Source organism: Taeniopygia guttata, chromosome 9 (assembly GCF_048771995.1).
Source record: "Taeniopygia guttata chromosome 9, bTaeGut7.mat, whole genome shotgun sequence".
In the NCBI taxonomy this organism is placed as follows: domain Eukaryota; kingdom Metazoa; phylum Chordata; class Aves; order Passeriformes; family Estrildidae; genus Taeniopygia; species Taeniopygia guttata.
The window spans coordinates 10,378,583-10,397,670 of NC_133034.1; the positions used below are offsets into that span (position 1 = coordinate 10,378,583).

Sequence of the window (19,088 nt, forward strand, 5' to 3'; positions counted from 1 at the left end):
CTGCCTGCAGGACTAAAGTAACTTTCTCTGGCCATTCCTTGCTGTTTAATTATGATACCCCTAAGTACCAAGTGCATATATGCTGTTATATAATAACAGAGAACTGCTGAGCCTTTGAAGCTGCTGCTTCTCTCCAGAGGTGTGAGTGTGGAGATGGCCCAGCACAGGGGAGTGAACAGTTTGGGAAGGAGTTTGGGTCCAGCTGCTCTCCCTGCTGCTGGGAGGGGATGGGAATGGGGCTTGCTCTCCTTTTCCCCTCTGATTCCGTGGCTGGGGAATTGTGCCCCTTTGGGTTCAGCACTGAGGGACTGAATGTGGATCGTGCTTCCACACCACAGCTGGCCAGCAGATCCTGGTGTTTGTGCTGTGGCTTCTGGAGTGTGCAGACATGAAGGACAGAATCATTGCATGACTTTATTATAAGCTTCTCATTGTTCCCTATATGAAAAAAAAAAAAAAATTCTTACTTGTTACCAGATTTCAGAAGGCAAGAAAATATTAGCACTTCTGAGCTTTCAGTCGTAGAAGCTGCTTCTGAAGGAGTGTCAAGCTTTCTAAAAAGTCTTGCAATAACTTCTGATATCCATTTACTCATTCAGGAGCTGGGAAAACTGGAGAAACTCAGTTTTTCATACAACTCTAATATGGTTTGGGCGTTTTTGTTTATATGATCTGCTGGGATGGTGAAGCAATTGGGTTAGTGAAAGAGCAGATCAAGGATATGTATCACAGCATTCCTCTGCTGCACGAGAGGAGCAGTAAGCTCAGCTCTCTTGTCTATTTACCAGCAGAAATTGGCCTAATTTGCAGCAAAAGGAGTGCAAGCAAAAGATTTTTAAACATGTAGATAGTGAACTTTCCAAATAAGCTAGAGACATTCCAAATTTCCTTCTTCTGTCTCTTTGGAGCAGGTTAAACAAGTACCCCTTCAGGACAGGGCAGTGTAACAGCAGGTCAGCAGTAAATGTGCTTGCCTTGGTGCAGAATGTTGGATTAGGTCTGGTCCATCAGCAAACCATTCTTTCCAGGGATCATTTAAGAGAGATTGGTGTGCAGCCACTTCTGTGAATCCCTGTTTTCTTTCCTTATGCATGGAACAATTGAAAGAATGGCCCCTAAATCCATACAATATTAGTGAGTATGGAATGACCTCTTTGCTGACTTAAAAATTATAAGGTATTTATGTATGAAGTTCTGCAGCTGAGAAGGCTGTTGTGACATCATTTATGCAGAGATACAACCTGTCTGTGGCCAAAACTTCTGTAACATCTGGTACCATTTATTGCACCTATTTTACTTTCTTACATACATCTTAAATGTTGAAGCACAATAGAATTACAGCATTCTAAAATACTAATCTGTTTTGTAGTGTTTAAAATGCAGATGTGCAGAGTCAGACTACAGCAACAACTGCCTCAGAGTAGCCATTTTTACTTTTTTTCCTTCCCATCAGAATTTGATTGATTTCTGCCCATGAGAAAGTTTAATCTTCACTTCAATGAAAGCACCCATTTGGAGTGGTGTTTGCCATGTGCTTGGAAGACTAAATTCTGGAAAAGTTCTTGTTTTCCTGTGTACTGAAACTTTGTTTTGCCAAGCTGAACCTGATGTCAGTTTGTGACTTGAGTGCATAATTCCAAATCTTGCTATAAACCAGCCAGGAGTAACACACAGGAACGCAACAGAGTCTGTAGGGTGGTACCTTACTGCGGGTCTTCCCTTAGGACTTGGTTGAGATTTGTCTCACATGTTGTGTATTTCTAATTCAGTGAATCTGTGGAAAACATTTAAATATGTGGAATTTCAAATCCCACAAAGCTCAAGCCTGTCTTCTGTGAAACAGTGGGGCAGTGTGTGGTCAAGCACAAGGTGAGGTGTGCTGTGAGCTCTGTGAGCAGCCTTACATGGAGGAAAACTGTCTTTGTTGGACAGGTTCACTACAGAATGATAAATATGGAGTTGTTTTTACTTTGCACTTATAAAATGTCACCTCTAATTGAACTTCCAGTACCTTCTGGAACATCTGGATGAAGTGACTAGGAAAGGGGAAAGCTGTTAAGTATGAATATGGAGCAGCATATGTTGGAGTGCTGTTGGGGATTTTTTTTCTCCACCTGGCTGGTTTTCCAGATGGTTCAGGTGGGCATAATTTCAGCAGCTGTTTTTGTTGTTTGGTCAGTTTAAAATGCTGATTTTTGAAATCAGATCCAGTCATGAAATAGATCCTCGGTTTGATGAAGCAATTGCTTCACCTGCTGGAAAGTTCTTACCAGAGCTGCCTGAATTTTTTTATTGTTTTGAAGACTGATGGGCTCTGTCCTTGCCTGACTGCTGCTTCTCACAGCTGGCTTTGAAGAGATCCTTTTTCTTGCAAACAGTTGTTCCCCATTTCAGCTCCTCCCCATGGCCTTGGATGGTTGTTTTCTGTCTTGCTCAGTTCTAATGCAAGTCAAGCCTTAGGACACAAGTCCTCATCTGTGCAGCATTTGTCTGTGGATGGCCACTGAGGGGAGTTACAAGTTACTTAAGGATTGCTTGTATGGCCTGGAAGGGCTGGGAGTCAGTCTGGGACATCAGTGTGAGGTGGCCATGTGGAGCGACAGAAACAAGCTCCCAGATGGCCGTGGGTTGTGTCCAGAACCTGCACGAAGGTACAGGTCAGAGCATTGTGAGGGCTGCTGGTGTGGCCCCACACGCTGTGCTGGAGGGCTGGCACAGTCCCTGCAGGCTGGCACAGTCCCTGCAGGCTGGCACAGTCCCTGCAGGCTGGCCCTGAGTGCCCAGAGCAGGTGTGGTGCAGAGCACATTCAGTCTGCTCCAGAGTGAGCTTCAAAGCTTTAGGGGGATCCTTTTCAGACAAGTGAGCTGCCTGGGTTAATGGATAAAAGGTTTGCTTAATTTGCCTTAAATGCAGGTAAAAAATGTATGGACTGTAGGAATTCTGGGGTTTGACTGTTTTCATGCTACTTTTTTCCTCTGGTGCTCATGAACCAGCCAAACTAGAAAAAAGGTTTCTTTGGTTAAGAGTTTACCCTGGAAGAATCCCTGGACCAGTTTTGCTTAAACTGGTTGCACATAATAATGTGGTTCTGGGAATGACCCATGCCAGTGCAGGTACTGCCACAAAAGGGCTGCAGCCTATGGAGGAACAATGTCAGAGCACAGGAAGAGAGTGAGAAGGAAGGTGCAGCACAGAGAGGCCACTTTGTACTTGGAACATCACCTATCCCAAGAAGCTTCTGGCTGTGCCCTGCCTCACTGAGGGGTCTGACTGGCACTTGCTGTGGTAACAAGGGAGCAGAGTAGGGCCTGGAGTGAGTTGACCCTGGGAAACTTGGAGGAAAAGTATGTTAAGGTTTGTCAGCTTTTCCCCCAAAATAAATTGAATTCCCTGAGCTGAGTCTGTTTAGCCCCCAACAGTACTTGGTAAATGATTTCCCCATCTATATGCCAACCAATGAATTTTCTTGCTCTTTGTCCTCCTGTTTTCTTTCCCGATCTGCTGGGGGGTGAAGCAGCTGGGCAGGTGTGTGGCTGCCAGCCCTGGCAGCTCCCAGCATGTGACAAGCAGGACCTGGGGCAGCAAGGCCTGGCCATGGCCCCGGCACTGCTTCTGTAGGAGCAGTGTCAGCTCACAGACCCCAGCCAAGCACCTCCTCTGTCTGGAGCTGAAGCATCTTTGCTGTCCTCTCATGCTGATACCTGTTCTGTGCTTGTGGATTGTGGACTCCAAAATCCAGAAGCTCTGTTGTACACAGATGAATTTGAAGTACTCTAAAATACCATTTTTACAGCATAGCACTAGTATAATAAAATGAGTGATACCTGGTTTAAGTTTTGTTTTAGTCTCTCCCTTTTGACACACTCTGTATACACCAAAAGATGACATTCAAGAGATGTTTTCAGTATTGGTTTGTGCATCTCCTTCCTTGTAATGAAAAACACCAAACAAAGCAAAAATGGTCACACTTCTTGTGAGCAGATCAGGTTTCAGGCCTGCAGTGGTTTCCTTCCACTTGTTATCCTCTAGAAATCCTGATGCACAGGGATGTGGGGGATAAGAATCTGTCACCTGCCCTGAGGATTTGCCTTGAGTTAGAACCAGGACCTTCCCTGAGTCCTGGCCATGGTTTGCCATGGTGATAGGCATGCAAATTTCATTGGAAGTCACTGGTTCTGAGTTTAATTTCAGGGCAGTTCACGCCAAATTGCTCCAATTTCAGGGAACTCCAAGTGCAGCCAGCATCATTTTCTGTGTTGCTCTTAATATCCTGCCTGCTGTTGAGGATAAAATTCACTTCTTGACTGGGCCTGCACAAGATCCAAACTCTGGAATGCCATAATAAGGGTAATTTTGACTTCAAGGGCCAGCACAAGGTCATTGCTTTTAGGGGTGTTTTTACTCTTTAGAGTTTCAGCTATGCCTTTTCACACTTAATTTCATAAATAGGTTCCCTATGAATAATTTACCAATTATTTTTCTGCTTTTAGTCACTGGACAAATGATTGCAGAGTTAAAGCATCTGCTGCTTTATACATTGATCTCTTTTACTTGCTGTGTAATATTAAGCAACTTATCTGCAATTTAATTTTGAATTAGTACAATATTTCTGACAAATGCCTTATGGATTTAACTGAGCATAGAACAGGAATGTACAGACTTAGGAAATATCTGACCTATCAGTAGTAGCTTAAAATACATTTCCTATATATGTTCTTACAGACCACAGTAAAATGGAACTGGCACAGTTGCAAAAACTCTGCATCAAGATGATACACAAATATGGGGGGTTTTTAAAGCAAACAAAACATTGTGGGGTGTTTTTAAAGCAAACAAAAGAGCAACATGGTAAAATGCTGTGAAATAGCCTATTTAAATTATTGGTGAGGCTTTTTGCTGACGTTTTAAAGAATTTTTGGTGCATTTGTTCAAGTTACATGAACACAGATGCAATTCCAAAAACCCTTTTTATTCCTTTGTTTTCACCTTGTCCCTATGACCCAGTTTGCAGTAATACAGTGCATAAGGTTTTGGTTATTGTTTACCTCAGTGCAGTTTACACCAAAAGCCCCACTTTGCTTTCCAGGAAAGGCACAGCCCCTCTCCAGAGTTTCTCACCCACAAAGAGGCTGCAGATGAGTGATAGAGGGGCTGGTGAGCACTGGCAGGTGAGGCTCATAAAGGAGACCTCAGTGTGGAATCAGCTGAATCCATCAGGAAAGGGGCCCTCACCTGAGCCACTGCTGTTCCTGTGACTGTGAGCAGCAGCTCCCAGCCCCTGGGGCTTTGGCTGTGGCCTTTTTGCAAACAAGCTTGCACACCTTGGAGAACAGGTGGCCTAAGCACTGCTGCTCCTCTCCACCCACTGCTTTCTTCCCGCAGGAAGCTCCTGAGCTGCTCAGCACCTCACAGACCTTGTGGTTTATGTCAGACTGGAGAGCTGCTCTCCCCTGCTTGTAGGATGCTGCCTGAGTCGGGAGGGGATGGAATTCCTGCATAGAGGTCAGTGGCAGAGATTGCCCCCTGCTCCAGTGTCACATCTGCCAGGTGCAGGCAGGATCACCTGGGAGTGACCCAAGGGGGAAATGTTTCCTGGCACAGGTGGGAATGGCACATGCCCCAGGAGGGCTCCTGGCCCTTCCCCGGGTGAAAGGGCACAGTCAGTTGACCACCACAGCACATCGGAGAGGTTCGGTTGGTTGTGTCAGGAGGAAGTTGCACAGTCAGATGTATTTACACTCGACTGGACTTATCCTCTGACTGTTTTATTTTCCTCTGGCTGAGCCTGGAATGTCTGTTTTTCCTGCTCTTTGAGTTTGTGTATCCAGCTTTTAAATTGACTGATCAGCCTGTTGTGCTCGTGATGGCTTCAGAGGGAGTTTGCTTTGAATTAAGACCCTTGGATGAGGATTGAGTTTCCTTGAAAATCCTTTTGCTGGGGGCACCTCAGTGAACACAAATTGAAATGAAAAGTGCTGGGAAAAGCATTTGATGCCATTCTAGTAAAATGTAGCTTATTTGAGTGATAAAAGGAGCATTTGTGGCCCTTCTGCACATGATGAATTCTACACTTGCAATCTGTGTTTTCAGATGTTTCCCCGTGATACAGAACGTTTCGGGTTTACAGATGAATGAAGAAGGTACAAGCATGTTTTCATTTTTTCAAAAGGTGATTAGTGCTTTAGGATATGAACATTTTTACAATCATTGCTTTAAAAAATAGAAAGGGTCTTCAGAGCTGTCATTCCATAAGGATCTTAATGGTAATGGTTCTTTTTTTCGTGGTGTATTTACAAAGAAGCAAAAAATGAACACAGTTTATTGTCCTAACACTTCTTATATTCATCACTCAGATAAGTTCACCCATTTTATCACCATGTCACTCTTTCTTTTCAGTTAATATTAGAAATTGCTTTGTTTCTTTGGAAATTTGGATTCGAGTTTAATAATTTAATGCAATTGCTCTTAGAAATTAATTGTAAATATAAATAGAGGTTTTTAAGGATTTGTTATTTCAGCTAATTTTATTTTCTTACATAATCTGCTGTTAAATGGATTTGCAGCTTTTTGTTGCTTATGAAAGCCCAATTAACAATTCTTTCAGAGTCTGGTTCAGTCCTGCAGTGGTAAAAGACTTTGATCTTCATTGTTTTTATTATTAGATTATTTTTTAACAATTACATTTTTCCCTTCCCTCAGAAACAGCAAGTGCAAAGTTTCTTTAGCTTGGGAAATTCAGCTACAGGGCTTTGACATTTATGTGTTTGCACAATTCTATCGGTATGGATAAATATTTATAATATGCCATGTAAATGCACATATTCTTCCTGCTGTAAATGCCATTTCTAACAGGAAATCCATTCTCTTGCACAACAGGTATGATGTCCTTGGTCTTCCAGCTTGACTTAATCCTCCAAGCTCACCTTGTTCCCTGTACTTTACAGCAGTGGGCTCCAATGGGACAGAGTTTTGTCTTAATGAATTATTTTACACGAGATTTTACTGCCTGTGGATGTGTGTACATGGGTGGATGAGGTTCAGCAGATCACTCATCTTTGTCTCATTTTTCCATTCCAACAAAGAACAGTGCTGCACACTTTGACACAGATTCAAACACGAGCTGCTGTTTAAACCTTTGGCACGTTGCTCATCCTCCCACAAGCCTCTCTCTGTAGCTGCCTGCTTTTGGTTTCCTTAGCCATGCTTCAGGCATACCTGGCATCTACTGATTTTTTTCCTCTGCTCTTGTCCTTCTTTAAGAGTCCCTGACAGGGGGGCTGATGCAAACTGCAGCTCAGGCATCACAGTGGTCAGCCAGAAACTGTATTCATTAGCAAAGAACTGACACGTTCCCCGCTGGCCCTGGCACTCGATGAATGGTGCTGATCTGAAGTCCTCCAGGCAGCTTCCGGGTGACATGAGGGACTGTCCACCACCCTGGTCACCAGATCCAGTGTGCTTGAAAGAACAAAGATACAGCTTGGTAACTGTGCATGAAAAATAGGTAAATTATGTTCATCTGTCTTTTTGCCTACTTGCTTTTAACTGTGCCATTTTTGTAATCTTATATGGGAGTAAGATTCTTTTGCTGGAGAAAATCTTAATTTGCTCTGTAATAAATGAATCTCAAAGTCCAGAGCTGGCTCACTTAACTTTCAGATATTTATCAAACTGAAGGAAGGACTAGTCTGGGTTGATTCAGAATGATGCCATTATCCAAACTGCTGCAAACATAACTTGAGGATGCCATTGAAAAGACCTGGAGCTCTAATTCTGAAAATTGTGTCTTTGTAAGTGAAAATCCTGTTGTTTATTATAGACAAGGAGGCAAAACATTTGTAATTGTAAGAAATGTGTATCTTAAGTCTCTGAGTACAGTATATGTAGCTACAGCCAGGTTCTGCAATTTGGATCTAACCTTTGTCTTGTTTCTTGTGAATTTTCCTCTTTAATGTTTGTTACACATTGAATAATTTACTTTCCAGAGCTAAAAATCCTTGAACCTTTAGAATACAAAAGCTGGATGAAAGAAACGTATCTAATATCATGCACCCACTTTCTTACCATCAAAAACGAGTATCCTATCCAAAGGCTCCTCCAGTTGTGGGGGCAGGGAGGAATGGACTGGTCCTGGCTGTGCAGGGCCACAGGCTGCGCGGGGGCCTGGCACACGGCGCAGCGGCTGATGTAGGGCCGGATCTCCTCCTCGGCCAGCGGCGCCGTGGGCAGCGGCGCGGCGCTGGACAGCCAGTAGGACTTGTCATTGCGGCTGGCGTAGTAACACACCTGGTTGATGTTGCAGTAGGCAAATGGCATGGTGCTAAACACAGGCAGGCAGGATCCTGCCAGACCTGCAAACAACAGCAAGTGATGCCAATTATTTCACTTCCTAGGTAAGCTGAAGATTGTATTCTGGCCCATGTAGCTGCAGCACTACGCATTTTAGCACGACTTAGATAATGCACAGATGTTAAACCTCCTGAGCCCTTTACCAAAATGTCTACATGAAAAACAGAGACCTATTAGACCTATTACCAGTAAGTATCTTCCTTTGACCAGTAATATTTAATTGTGTCAATCTGATACTTAAACATGAGGTAGTTTGTCACCATGAGAAACAGTTATGATAACAAATTTCTTAGCTGTGCCAACACTGAAAAATAAATTAGGCAAGAGGTGGCGGCTGGTTTAAAAGGAGATCAGCTATTTACAGACTCATTAGGAGCAGTGAGAAACCAAATGACAATACTGATAAATAGAAACATTTTTGTGAAGTATGACAAGCCGTTGCTAGCAGTCCATTAAGCTGCAATCTCAGCAGCTATCCTACTGCCTCCCAGAAAGGTTTCACAGACTCCCATTCCATTCAAAGTGAAATAGAAGGATTGACAGATTTTGCAGAGCCAATCCTGCAAAAATCTCATCAGGCAGACATCAGCGGGAACCAAGAAGTGACCAGTGCACACTTCTGTGGTGAAGTTCCTCCAGAACTGAATTTAGAGCAGTTTCATGATGGCCTATTGAGTTAGCAGTAATCACTGAACAAAGTTCTGCCTTGAACTTGATGTGTGAAGTGTTATTTCTGTAATGCCCCCAAACCCAAACACTTTCATAAAAACATGTGATATTTGTGTACAGAAGCCAGTTTTGTTTATCACTGATAATATTCCATTCCACTAATGAAGGATCTGGAGCAGCCTGAGTAGGAAAGATGCCTGCAAAATCACACAGGAGACAAGGACTCAGTTTCCTTTGAATCTTATTTTCACTGTTGTTATGAGGCATTCTGTTAGCAACTGGCTCTCCTGGGAAATGCCAAACACACAATAGTGAAAACATTCTAAAACATCACTTCTATTCTAAAAATAGCTCTTTTTATTGCTCTTCTAAATACTTCTTTTTTGTTCAGCTTATTAGGTCCTTGATCTTTCCTCCTCAGAGATTTCTCTTGACTCTTGTAGAACAAGTCAACAAGAATTCAGGAAACTTTCTGTGCAAATTGCCACCAATCAGTTCCTCAGGCTGCAAGTCAGGCAGCTTATTTAGACATCTAATTTTAGTCAGAATTGTATAAGACAGGGAAGAAGTGACCCAAGCACCAAAAGGAGCTGTCTCTGGAAGGAATTTGGCTTTGGCTTTTCCAAAAAATATTAGCTTCTGCCTCTGAAAAGCACAGGATTCTGCTGTACACATGATGCATAATTTGCTTGTAAAGCTTACTTATATTGCCAAACTGTGCTTACCCAACTTAACCAGCTCTTTCCCAAGTTGTGTCTACAGTAAAAAAGGAGCAGATCCTCCAGGGAGTTATTTCAGAGTGGCCAAATAAGATTTCTGACCTAGGAAAATCTCTCCAGTGACTTCAAAAACGGCCTAAAATGAGCTGGGATAAGTGAAATAAACCCTTTCAAGTCAAAATTACTTAGGAAATACTTCTGTGTTCAATTGCAGAACAGCAGAAAGTTACTTTAAATGGGTGACAACAGGGCAGCATATCCAAGTTCATTATCATCAGTGTAAATTAGTGTAAATTAGCATAGAAAATAAGTAACTGACAGTTCTATAGCTTGCTCCATGTGACTTGTCTTTCCTTGTATAGATAGCACCATATTATCCCTTAGCTTGAGGGCAATTATGTGCAATACATACCAAGATCTTGATTATGGGCTCTCTCTTGTCCTTCCAGGTACAGCAGGCTATAGCCAGTCCATAACTTTGGCATCCCCTGTGGGCAGAGTGGTTCTCTGTCTGACTGACTGTGAAGGACGAGCAAGAATCCACTTGCAGATCTAATTTGGGGACCTGGTTGTCCTGGGATACCAGTCTGGCCAGGTGGACCTTGGAGAAAGGTAACAGAAATTTATTTGTATAAGATACAGTAAAAGTTCACACCTGCTGTGTGTTAACTGTTCAATAAGAAGTTCCCAACTGAATATAATACAACTTCAAGGCTGTCATAAGCAATAAAGATACAAACAGACTTCTGTAATCTTTCTTCTGGGAGTGAAATTAAGTAGATTGCCACTGAATGTTTGGCACTTGGCTTTTCTATTGTGCCTCTGTCTTGTGCTGTATGGATTGGGAAACGAATCAAAGTGGACAATGATTTCCCAGACTTACTAGGATGAATAGAATGTTTGGACTGGTCCCTTGCTCAAATATGTATTAAACCCTTAATTTATCAGAGAGCAGTCACAGGTGCAATACAACTTTAATTACTGCCAGACAGTTGCCCCATTAGCCCTGGCTCAGAGGTGCATTCCTATTGATATAGTCTCAATGAGTATGGGTGCTTAATTGCCTTTCTGCTTAATAATGAATGCTGAGATAAATTTTCTTCCAGTGGGTCTTAGTTATGAAAACATTCACAAATGTTACTGTCAATGCTTGAACTGAGAAGGGGCAAGAGGTGTCATGGAATCTCAGGCTAGAGATGGATGTATCCGTGTGGGGACTGGGGGAGCAGAGAGAAAACTGAATCTGTGCATCATCTCACACATCTCCCCCCCGAAGTCATGCTCCATTCTTACCTTGTGGCCCAGCATATCCTTGCTCTCCTCGGCTCCCTTGGTCACCTGGTGGTCCAGGTGCCCCAGGTAATCCATCTTGACCTGGCAGGCCATATGATCCTTCTTCACCTTTTATGCCTAAATAAATACAAACTATGTGCTTTTCCTTCATAGGGCTGCATTTAAGGTTCTGCACTGTCCAAAGACAAAGGGCCAGTCAGCAAAATGGACACCAGGACAGGGAGGTGCAGAACTACTTCTGCTGGGAATTCTCTTCACCACTTATTCACCCTGTGACCACAGTAGTAACTCAGAGGCATGAGTTAGGAACAGCAGCTCCTGATAAGGTTTCCCATCCTCTGCAGAGATCTTGTGTGATTTACAGTTGAAATCAAAGCACTTCCCAACAAACATTATCATGCAAACCTCATGCAGAGCTGCCATCAGGATCTGTACCAGGAATGAGCTCTAACTCCTCCTGAGGCAAGCCAAGCTGTCAGCTCTGAGAGCCCCATTCACAATTCTTAGAACACATAGTGAACTCCCTTTGAAGTGATGGATGTATTGGAGTACTTAGAGAACAGGGACGGACTGCAGAATTGGACATTTTTAGGCTCCTGATGGCCTCACCTTTCTGTATTTCTCACATGTCTATGCACTTTATACACTGGGGGGAAGGTGTGGCTCTGAAAATAAAAGATACATCTCATCTCATGTAGTGTGCAGATAATGGTGGGCCTGTTCACTGGCTACTTAAAACATAATCTGAATTGAACAAAGAAACACTTATCAGGTATTGTTGCACTTAGAGGCAGTTTTCCCCTTTTGATAAAAACCAGTTTTCAGATGAGGGTGTTTCTCTAGCACCCACCACAGTTGTTTCTCAGTAATGGTGTTTCATTCCTTGCAGACTTTGCTATTTAACCTGCAAACTGAGTAATTCAAGGTTGTCTTACAGCATTCAAACTTCCCCTTATTACTTTTTACTAAGAAAGTCTGAACCAGTCAAAAAAAAAAAAATTAACAGCTTTTCTGTGTTGGTTGCAGAGTTATTCTTCCAAAGCTTAAGCACATTGAGGGGTTTTAGTAAAATCTATTGCTCTTGCCAGTAAAACTTACAGTTTGCCTTCCAAGCCAGGAAAAAATTGGATTCTTCTATCTTAATGAAGGAAAAAGCATTACTATTTCTTTATTTCTTTCATAAAACCAGTGCAAATATGTATATCACTAGTTTTACAGAAACCCTTAATGATGTATATAAAGGAAATGCAGCTGTGTAACCCCAGAAACCCTTTTTAGCTGGTAAATCAACTAAGATAGCTAAAACTAGAGAATTAACTGAAAACTGCATTGTTTCCTTTCATGATGGGAATCACTGCTGCAGGGAATCTCCTGGGAGACAATCATGTTTTTTTTCCTCTGGACCCAGAACAGCCAACACAACAAACTTTGGTTTCCCAGGTAGGAAGTGCCTAAAAGCACACAAGGGATTCCACCATCTAAACTGAAGGCACTCTGCCATACAGCCCATGCTGTGTTTCTGTGAAGGTGGCCTCTCTTTTGTGATCACCAGTACCAGCATCACCCTGGTTTTCTTTTCATTTGTCAGAAGAACATTTCAGTCTTTCGTCACTTCCTTTTAAGATCTCTTTGGTCAGTTTTCTTTGGTGGTAACTTTTTCATTGTCTAACAGATAAAGACCTCTATTGTAGCCACTTCTCTGACTTCAGTGTCCTTTTAGGACTTTGGTTAGCAGAGATTTGGGATTCATTATTGCTAGATTTTAAAGCATGTACATTTTAAACATCCTCCAAATAGGTCTAAACCACAGGGATGGTTTGAGGTGTTGCTTTATAACTTGGTGGGGAAAAAGGAAAAATACCACTTGAAGAACTTTTTTCTCAATAGTGTCTTCTGCTTGGCCTAGGAAATGGGAATGTAGTGCAGGCAGGCTCAAACAGCTTGGTTCAGCTACATTTATCCATCATCCTCAGCATTAACTAGCCCACTATGTGTTTCTGGAGACTGTTAGTAGGTGTTTAAGGAGGAGAGGGTAAACACAGAGAAGTATCTCTGACGCTCTGACACTTTTCAACTTGTCTAAATGGCTGAGAAGAACATCCAAACTTTCAAAATATGAGCTTACCTTGGGGTCCAGGCTGGCCTATTGGCCCTGGTAATCCTGCAGAGCCATCCTCTCCTCTCTGCCCTGCTTCCCCAGGAGGCCCTGGGATTGTTGGGCATGAATCATCTACTTTTCCTGGTTCACCAGGGTCGCCTGGAATGTGTAATGGGAAAGTGAATTGCAAGACTGGCTAAGAGCTCCCATGCAGAAAGTCAACATAAATGTTAGCTGATTTGGGTTTTCAAGAGTATACTTTAAGTATTTTAAAATCTCAAATTATTGAGATAATGATAACCTACTGGTTTTAATTTTACTCTTAGTCTTTTAGCACAGTATTAACAGTGTGGCAGGCCAGTGTTTGCAAGTGTATGTTAGTGGTCCCTGATCTTTGCCCAGGTGGGCAGGAAGGCCAGTGGCATCCTGGCCTGTGGCCAGCAGTCATTCCCCTGTGCTAGCACTGGTGAGGCTGCACCTTGAATCCTGTATTCAGTTTTGGGCTTCTCAGTACCAGAAAGACACTGAGGTGCTGGAGTGTGTCCAGAGAGAGGCAACGGAGCTGGGAAAGGTCTGGAGCACAAATCTGGTGAGGAGCAGCTGAGGGAACTGAGGGTATTTAGTCTGGAGGAGGGTTAGGAGAGACTGTACTGCTCTATTACAGTTACTTGAAAGGAGCTGGTAGAGAGTCTCTTCTCCCATGTAACAAGAGGAAATGGCCTTAAGTTTCATCAAGGGAGACTTATATTGGGTATTAGGAAATATGTCTCCATGGGAAGGGTCAAGCCCTGGAACAGGCTGCCCAGGGAAGTGGTGGTGTCACCATCCCTGGAGGCTTTGAAAAGACATGTAGATGTGGCACTTGGGGACATGGTGTAAGGGTGGCCTTGGCAGTGCTGGGTTAATGGTGGGATTTGATATCTTGAAGGTCTTTTCCATCTTAAACAATTCAATGATTCTACATTTCACATATTAGGTATACAGCTTCAGTCTTAATGTGCCTCAAACTGATTTGAGTTAAACCCTAAAGTCTACCTATCCTCAGTGCAAGCACCTTAGCACATGGAAAATTTTGCTGTATTTTGTTTCTGCAAAACCACCAATAGGCAGGCCAAAAAGGCTAGCCCATAACAGCAATTTGAAGTAATTATAATATATAATAAAAAAAAGAATATTCACATTTTATATATTGAAAGTTACTGGCAGCTTTTGCCTGTTTACATTTTGGATCAACATTTAGTCAGATGGAGATTTCAATGTTTGTAGTAATCCAGTGTTAGGATTCAAGTTTTTGGTACGATTTTGGTTAGAAAGCATCTTGTGTGAAAACCAAAAAAAAAAACAACAACAACAAAAAAAAAAACCAAACAAACCCCAAAACCAAAAAATCTAGAAATAAAAGTTTCACAAGTCTAATTGACATCCTAGCATGAGAGTTCTCAGCAGAGCATTCTCATGACATTGGTCCTGTTTCTGTGAAATATGTATTAGAACTATGTCCTGCTAGCAGTACCTACTATTCCTAGAAACCACACCTAGGATACCTTCTAATAAGAGCTGAATGTTTCTATATATAAAGGAGTTCCCATGAAAAGAACAATAATCAAAAGTCATGAACTTACCTATGAAACCTGAAGGATTTGAGAAATGGAAAGCAGATTGTGGTCATTGAGGTGCAGGTGGAAGCAAGTTTCAGACATGTAAATTAGATTAAAGAATGGAATGAGAACTGAAATCATTTACATGAGGCAACATTAGAAAGTAATAGTTCAATAATTTTTAATGAAATGAGAAATCATTTAAGTGGCAGCTTCAGGGATCTTTTTTCTGAGATTGTTTAAATTATTTGCATGCATGGTAACATTAGTATGATTATATATGAATAGAAGGATCACAGTTACAGTTGAATGACAGTGAGCAACAGATTCATAAGTACCTGTGGGACCTCTGGGACCAGGCCTTCCTGGAAAACCTTGGTCTCCTGGTTGTCCTAAAGCACCAGGTGGACCCTGTGGGCCATGGACCCCCATAGGACCTGGAAGTAAAACCAAACAAAAATAAAATGCAGTCTGGATGCTTGAGTAACAAAAAAGTCTTGGGAATCCTCAACTCTGTTGTGCCACAGAAAGAAATAGACATTTCTTCTTTCTCTAGTCTAGATCTGACTTATAATTTATGACTTTTCTTTTTGTAGAGATTGGAAGTGATTGGTGTAGATGAGATTTCTCTACAGTGTGTGAAAGAAGCAGAGTATCTAACTAAGAAGTAGTAGTGTAGGTTTCTGTTTTCAAACTAAAGAATCTGCTGAAAGCTCCAAGCTATTGATATGGGCAGATGTGAGAGTCTGATAGTTCAAACATACCTGCATTTTCCATAGTTTCTCACAACCCCTGAAGGGAGGGTCATGGTTTGCTTATCTGGCAAACTCAAATGTTTTACTGCCTTATTCTCAGAGTGGCAGAGGTGTCTTCCAACAAGCTGTTGTGAAGCACTGCATGTGAATCTGTCTCTACTCTCACCTTCTACCCCAACCCCATGGTGTCTGTAGGTAACCAGGAAGGGCTGTGGAATGTCCAGTCTCCACCCCTTCTGCCCAGCTCCATCTCCAATGGCCACCCCCTGGGCACAAGGCTCAGTCACAGGGGCTGGGAATTAGTGCACACAGAACTTAAAATCATCCCTGACCATACCCTTTGGGCCTTCTCTTCCTTGGCTCCCTGGAGTGCCTCTGGCTCCCTGTTGTCCTCGTGGCCCAGGATTACCTGGTGCCCCTCGAATGCCACTGTCACCCGGATCTCCTCGCACAAAAATAGTCTCTCCAGGAGGACCAGGATTCCCAGGATCACCTATGGAAGAGAACTTTATTCTTAATGTATGCACAATTTACTAACATCTAAAAACAGCCAGGTTCTGCTGGTGGGGTTTTTTATTTTACTCTAGAGTGGTTTTGGTTTTCATTTTCTCTAGGATGTAGGACAGTCCTTGCACATTTCTGGAAATACTAGTGTTAGCCTTTGTCCAAGGAAGACAATGACAGGAATAGTTCCCAAAGTTATTTAACTTCTGTGCAAGCACAAGAGGCAGCAAGTTGCTGGTACGTTCATTGAAACGCTGCTTTGTTTCCCTACATTTATATCTTACAGTTTTATTACTGTGTTACTTAATCTGGAGATCTGCATTTTGTCCTTGGCTGGTTATCTACCTAATGTTCACTTCTCTGTGTATTCACTGAGGTACTGATGGGTTTCTTTATTCCCTATGCACTTCTATACATTGTTTCACAGACCGTAACCCTGTTATTCCTACTGGTCACAGGGGTTTTTTTACATTATAAAAGTTGGTATTTTTAGTTTTATTACCTCTGATGCCATCTAAACCAGGTAATCCTTGATCACCTGGAGGACCAGGGGAGGCACTATCAGGAGATCTTCCCATAGGTCCAGTGGGTCCAACAGGTCCTCTTTTACCTAAGGGATCACATTTTTTAAAAATCAGTTTTTTTGTGTTTTTGGGTTTTTTTTATTTTTAGATTACAGACAGAAGTTAGTAAGTAAGAGAATGCTGACATGAGAAGTCATGGAGGTAATGTATGGTCACACTTGTATACAAAACATACCAGTCCCCAGGCTGATGAGGCCATCTTGTCAAAGTGAAAATATTAATTACCTTTTTCAATTTTTAATTCTTCCCATAAAATCTATGTAGCCTGAAGAATGCATTATCACATGTAGGCACATTGCCACAGATAGCCACATTTTCCTGAATTCCAGCAAGGGGTGAAAAGGTAACAGTGTAAGGTGAGTGGGGACTATGAAATGATTCTGCCTGGGGCAGGATAAGTATTCACAGATTGTTCCTAGCAAAAGAGAGTTACACTGATTCCTAAAAACCTCACTGAGCAAGATGCATTTACTAGCCTTAGATCAATTTTTTTTTACTAGTCTTTAATCTGCATTTTTCCACAATAAAACATTTATGCCCTTACTTGTGACAGGCAGAGTTCTCTGCACAACACTTTTGAAGAGTTGCAGCTTGTTAACATGTGGGTTGCATTCTGTTGCCTTCTCTTTTCTACAAAAAAACAAATCTACTTTCTTCAGTCTTGCTTTTGACCCCATCCTTCCATTTACTTTCTGGTGAGTTTTCTCTTATTTGTCAAAGCTGGTCACAACTATTGGATACCACGCCTATCCTATGTCAAATAGTGTTAATACATCTCAGAATTAAACTTTCTCCTTTTCCTCAACACTGCCATTCTGTTGTCTCCCCCAGTTCACAAACTAGTAACCAAACTAACAAAAATTACAGTGTCTTCGTTTTAGAATAATTCACTTCACCAGATTTCACCTCCTGCTATTTTTCTTCCATGTGTTATGTGACTGTGGCAAGGTCTGGCAGCGTAAAGCTGATGTCACTTCTAATCACAGGATTGCAGAGGCTTCAGTGGGCCTCTGGAGACCTCCTAGACTAACCCTGCCCTCAAAGGAGGATCAGCTAGAGCAGGTTGCCTCAGGCTCTGTCCAGCTGGGGTTTGAGTATCTCCAGTGACAGACACTTCATAACTTCTCCAGGCAACTTGTTCCCATGATCAGTTCCCTTCACAGGGAAAAAAACTTTTCCTTATATTTAAGTAGAATTTCCTGTTTGCCAATTTGTGCCCATTCCCTCTTGTTTTCTCACTGGATATCACTATGAAGAAACTGTTTAAAGGTCCTTCCCATCAGGTACTTACACACCTTAATAAATTCCCCCTGGGCCTTCACTTCTGGAGCCAATGCAATTCCCCCTCTCCTCCTCTCTCCAGTTTCTTCACTTTCTCAGTGGACCTTCCTCAAACACTTGCTTTTTCCCATTTCTGTGCAATTCCTATATCATCAAGCTCTAAAATAACCATTGCAATCTTGTGAAGCAGTTCTATCTTGCAGTTACATCAGAACAGTTGATAGATTTACTATAGTTCTGGGACTGCTAGATCTTATGCACTCTTTTTCTTCAGGAGTTTCTTCCCAAATGGCAACCCTACCTAGCAGTTCCCTGAGTATATTCAAGTCCATATAATATTCTATTTTCATTCTTTCCTATAACTTAAATCAGAAATTCTGGAATCTCTGTATCTGTACCCAGGAAACATCAGCATATTACAACAGAAGGGGTTTTAGGGAAATAATCTTCTGAGTAATGTTCATATTAACCAGAGTAGGAGCCTTTAGAAAAATAAATTAATTGGAGCTGAATTTCAATAGTGCAGAGCAGCACTTTGCAGAAAACCTTTTCTTACCTGGAAATCCTGGGAATCCCCTTTCTCCAGGGGGGCCAGGAATAGAAATACCAGGCCATCCAGGTTCACCTCTGTCTCCTTTTGGTCCAATTTCTCCTGAGTATCCTGGGGGCCCTGTCTCACTCTGACCTTTATAAGGAAACAATTATGTACATAAAGCTTACAGCGAGTACAAATACAGATGTGCAGAAATACCAGTTGCAGATGTTCCTCCTTGCAAGGGTTGCCTAGTGTTCTTTTTCTGGTTCTCTCTTGGAAGCTGGATAGAGTTTTGTTGAATCTGGCCCTAATTCATCACTTTCAAAGAAAGTAATCCTTTTGCTTGAATGCTCTTCTTCAGGGGTTATTTTATATGGTGTCATTATTGTCTGTAACTTGAAATCTAAATTGATTGCATGGTTCTAAATTTAATTTTCTATCAGCATATATTTGTACTCTTTAGATAGATTATAAACATTGTTTTTTAACAGTGATTCAAAAGCACCTTTTGAAAGTTGTGAATACATCAGCATGAGTGAAATACACATTCCTCTTAAGTTTGAGGCACAACTCTCATGGACTTTAAATGGAGCTGGGATTTCACAAGTCTCCTTTTAATTTGTTAGTTTTATCTTTTGCATATTAAAAAAAAAAAAGGGACTTGGCTCTCCTTTGAAGCATCTGCACTGAACTTTTTAATTT

At 41.9% G+C, this 19,088-nt stretch overlaps 1 protein-coding gene and 1 long non-coding RNA gene across 2 annotated transcripts in view; one reads left to right on the forward strand and one right to left on the reverse strand.

The window, feature by feature from the left end:
• Positions 1-6,430: 6,430 nt before the first annotated feature.
• COL4A4 (collagen type IV alpha 4 chain) overlaps positions 6,431-19,088 on the reverse strand; it is a 67,013-nt gene continuing 54,355 nt past the window's right edge. Inside the window, exons 39-47 of the mRNA XM_072933496.1 lie at positions 18,408-18,536; positions 16,489-16,596; positions 15,820-15,975; positions 15,066-15,164; positions 13,157-13,288; positions 11,032-11,148; positions 10,151-10,339; positions 8,066-8,352; positions 6,431-7,459 (exon numbers count right to left, since the gene is read on the reverse strand). Coding sequence (XP_072789597.1) covers positions 7,196-7,459; positions 8,066-8,352; positions 10,151-10,339; positions 11,032-11,148; positions 13,157-13,288; positions 15,066-15,164; positions 15,820-15,975; positions 16,489-16,596; positions 18,408-18,536 — 1,481 coding nt within the window. The 3' untranslated portion in view covers positions 6,431-7,195. The remainder of the gene's footprint in view (positions 7,460-8,065; positions 8,353-10,150; positions 10,340-11,031; positions 11,149-13,156; positions 13,289-15,065; positions 15,165-15,819; positions 15,976-16,488; positions 16,597-18,407; positions 18,537-19,088) is intronic.
• The window catches only part of LOC115496365 (uncharacterized), a 57,840-nt gene continuing 46,152 nt past the window's right edge, over positions 7,401-19,088 (forward strand). The window contains exons 1-2 of the long non-coding RNA XR_012057427.1: positions 7,401-7,505; positions 10,188-10,350. This is a non-coding gene — a long non-coding RNA (uncharacterized lncRNA). The remainder of the gene's footprint in view (positions 7,506-10,187; positions 10,351-19,088) is intronic.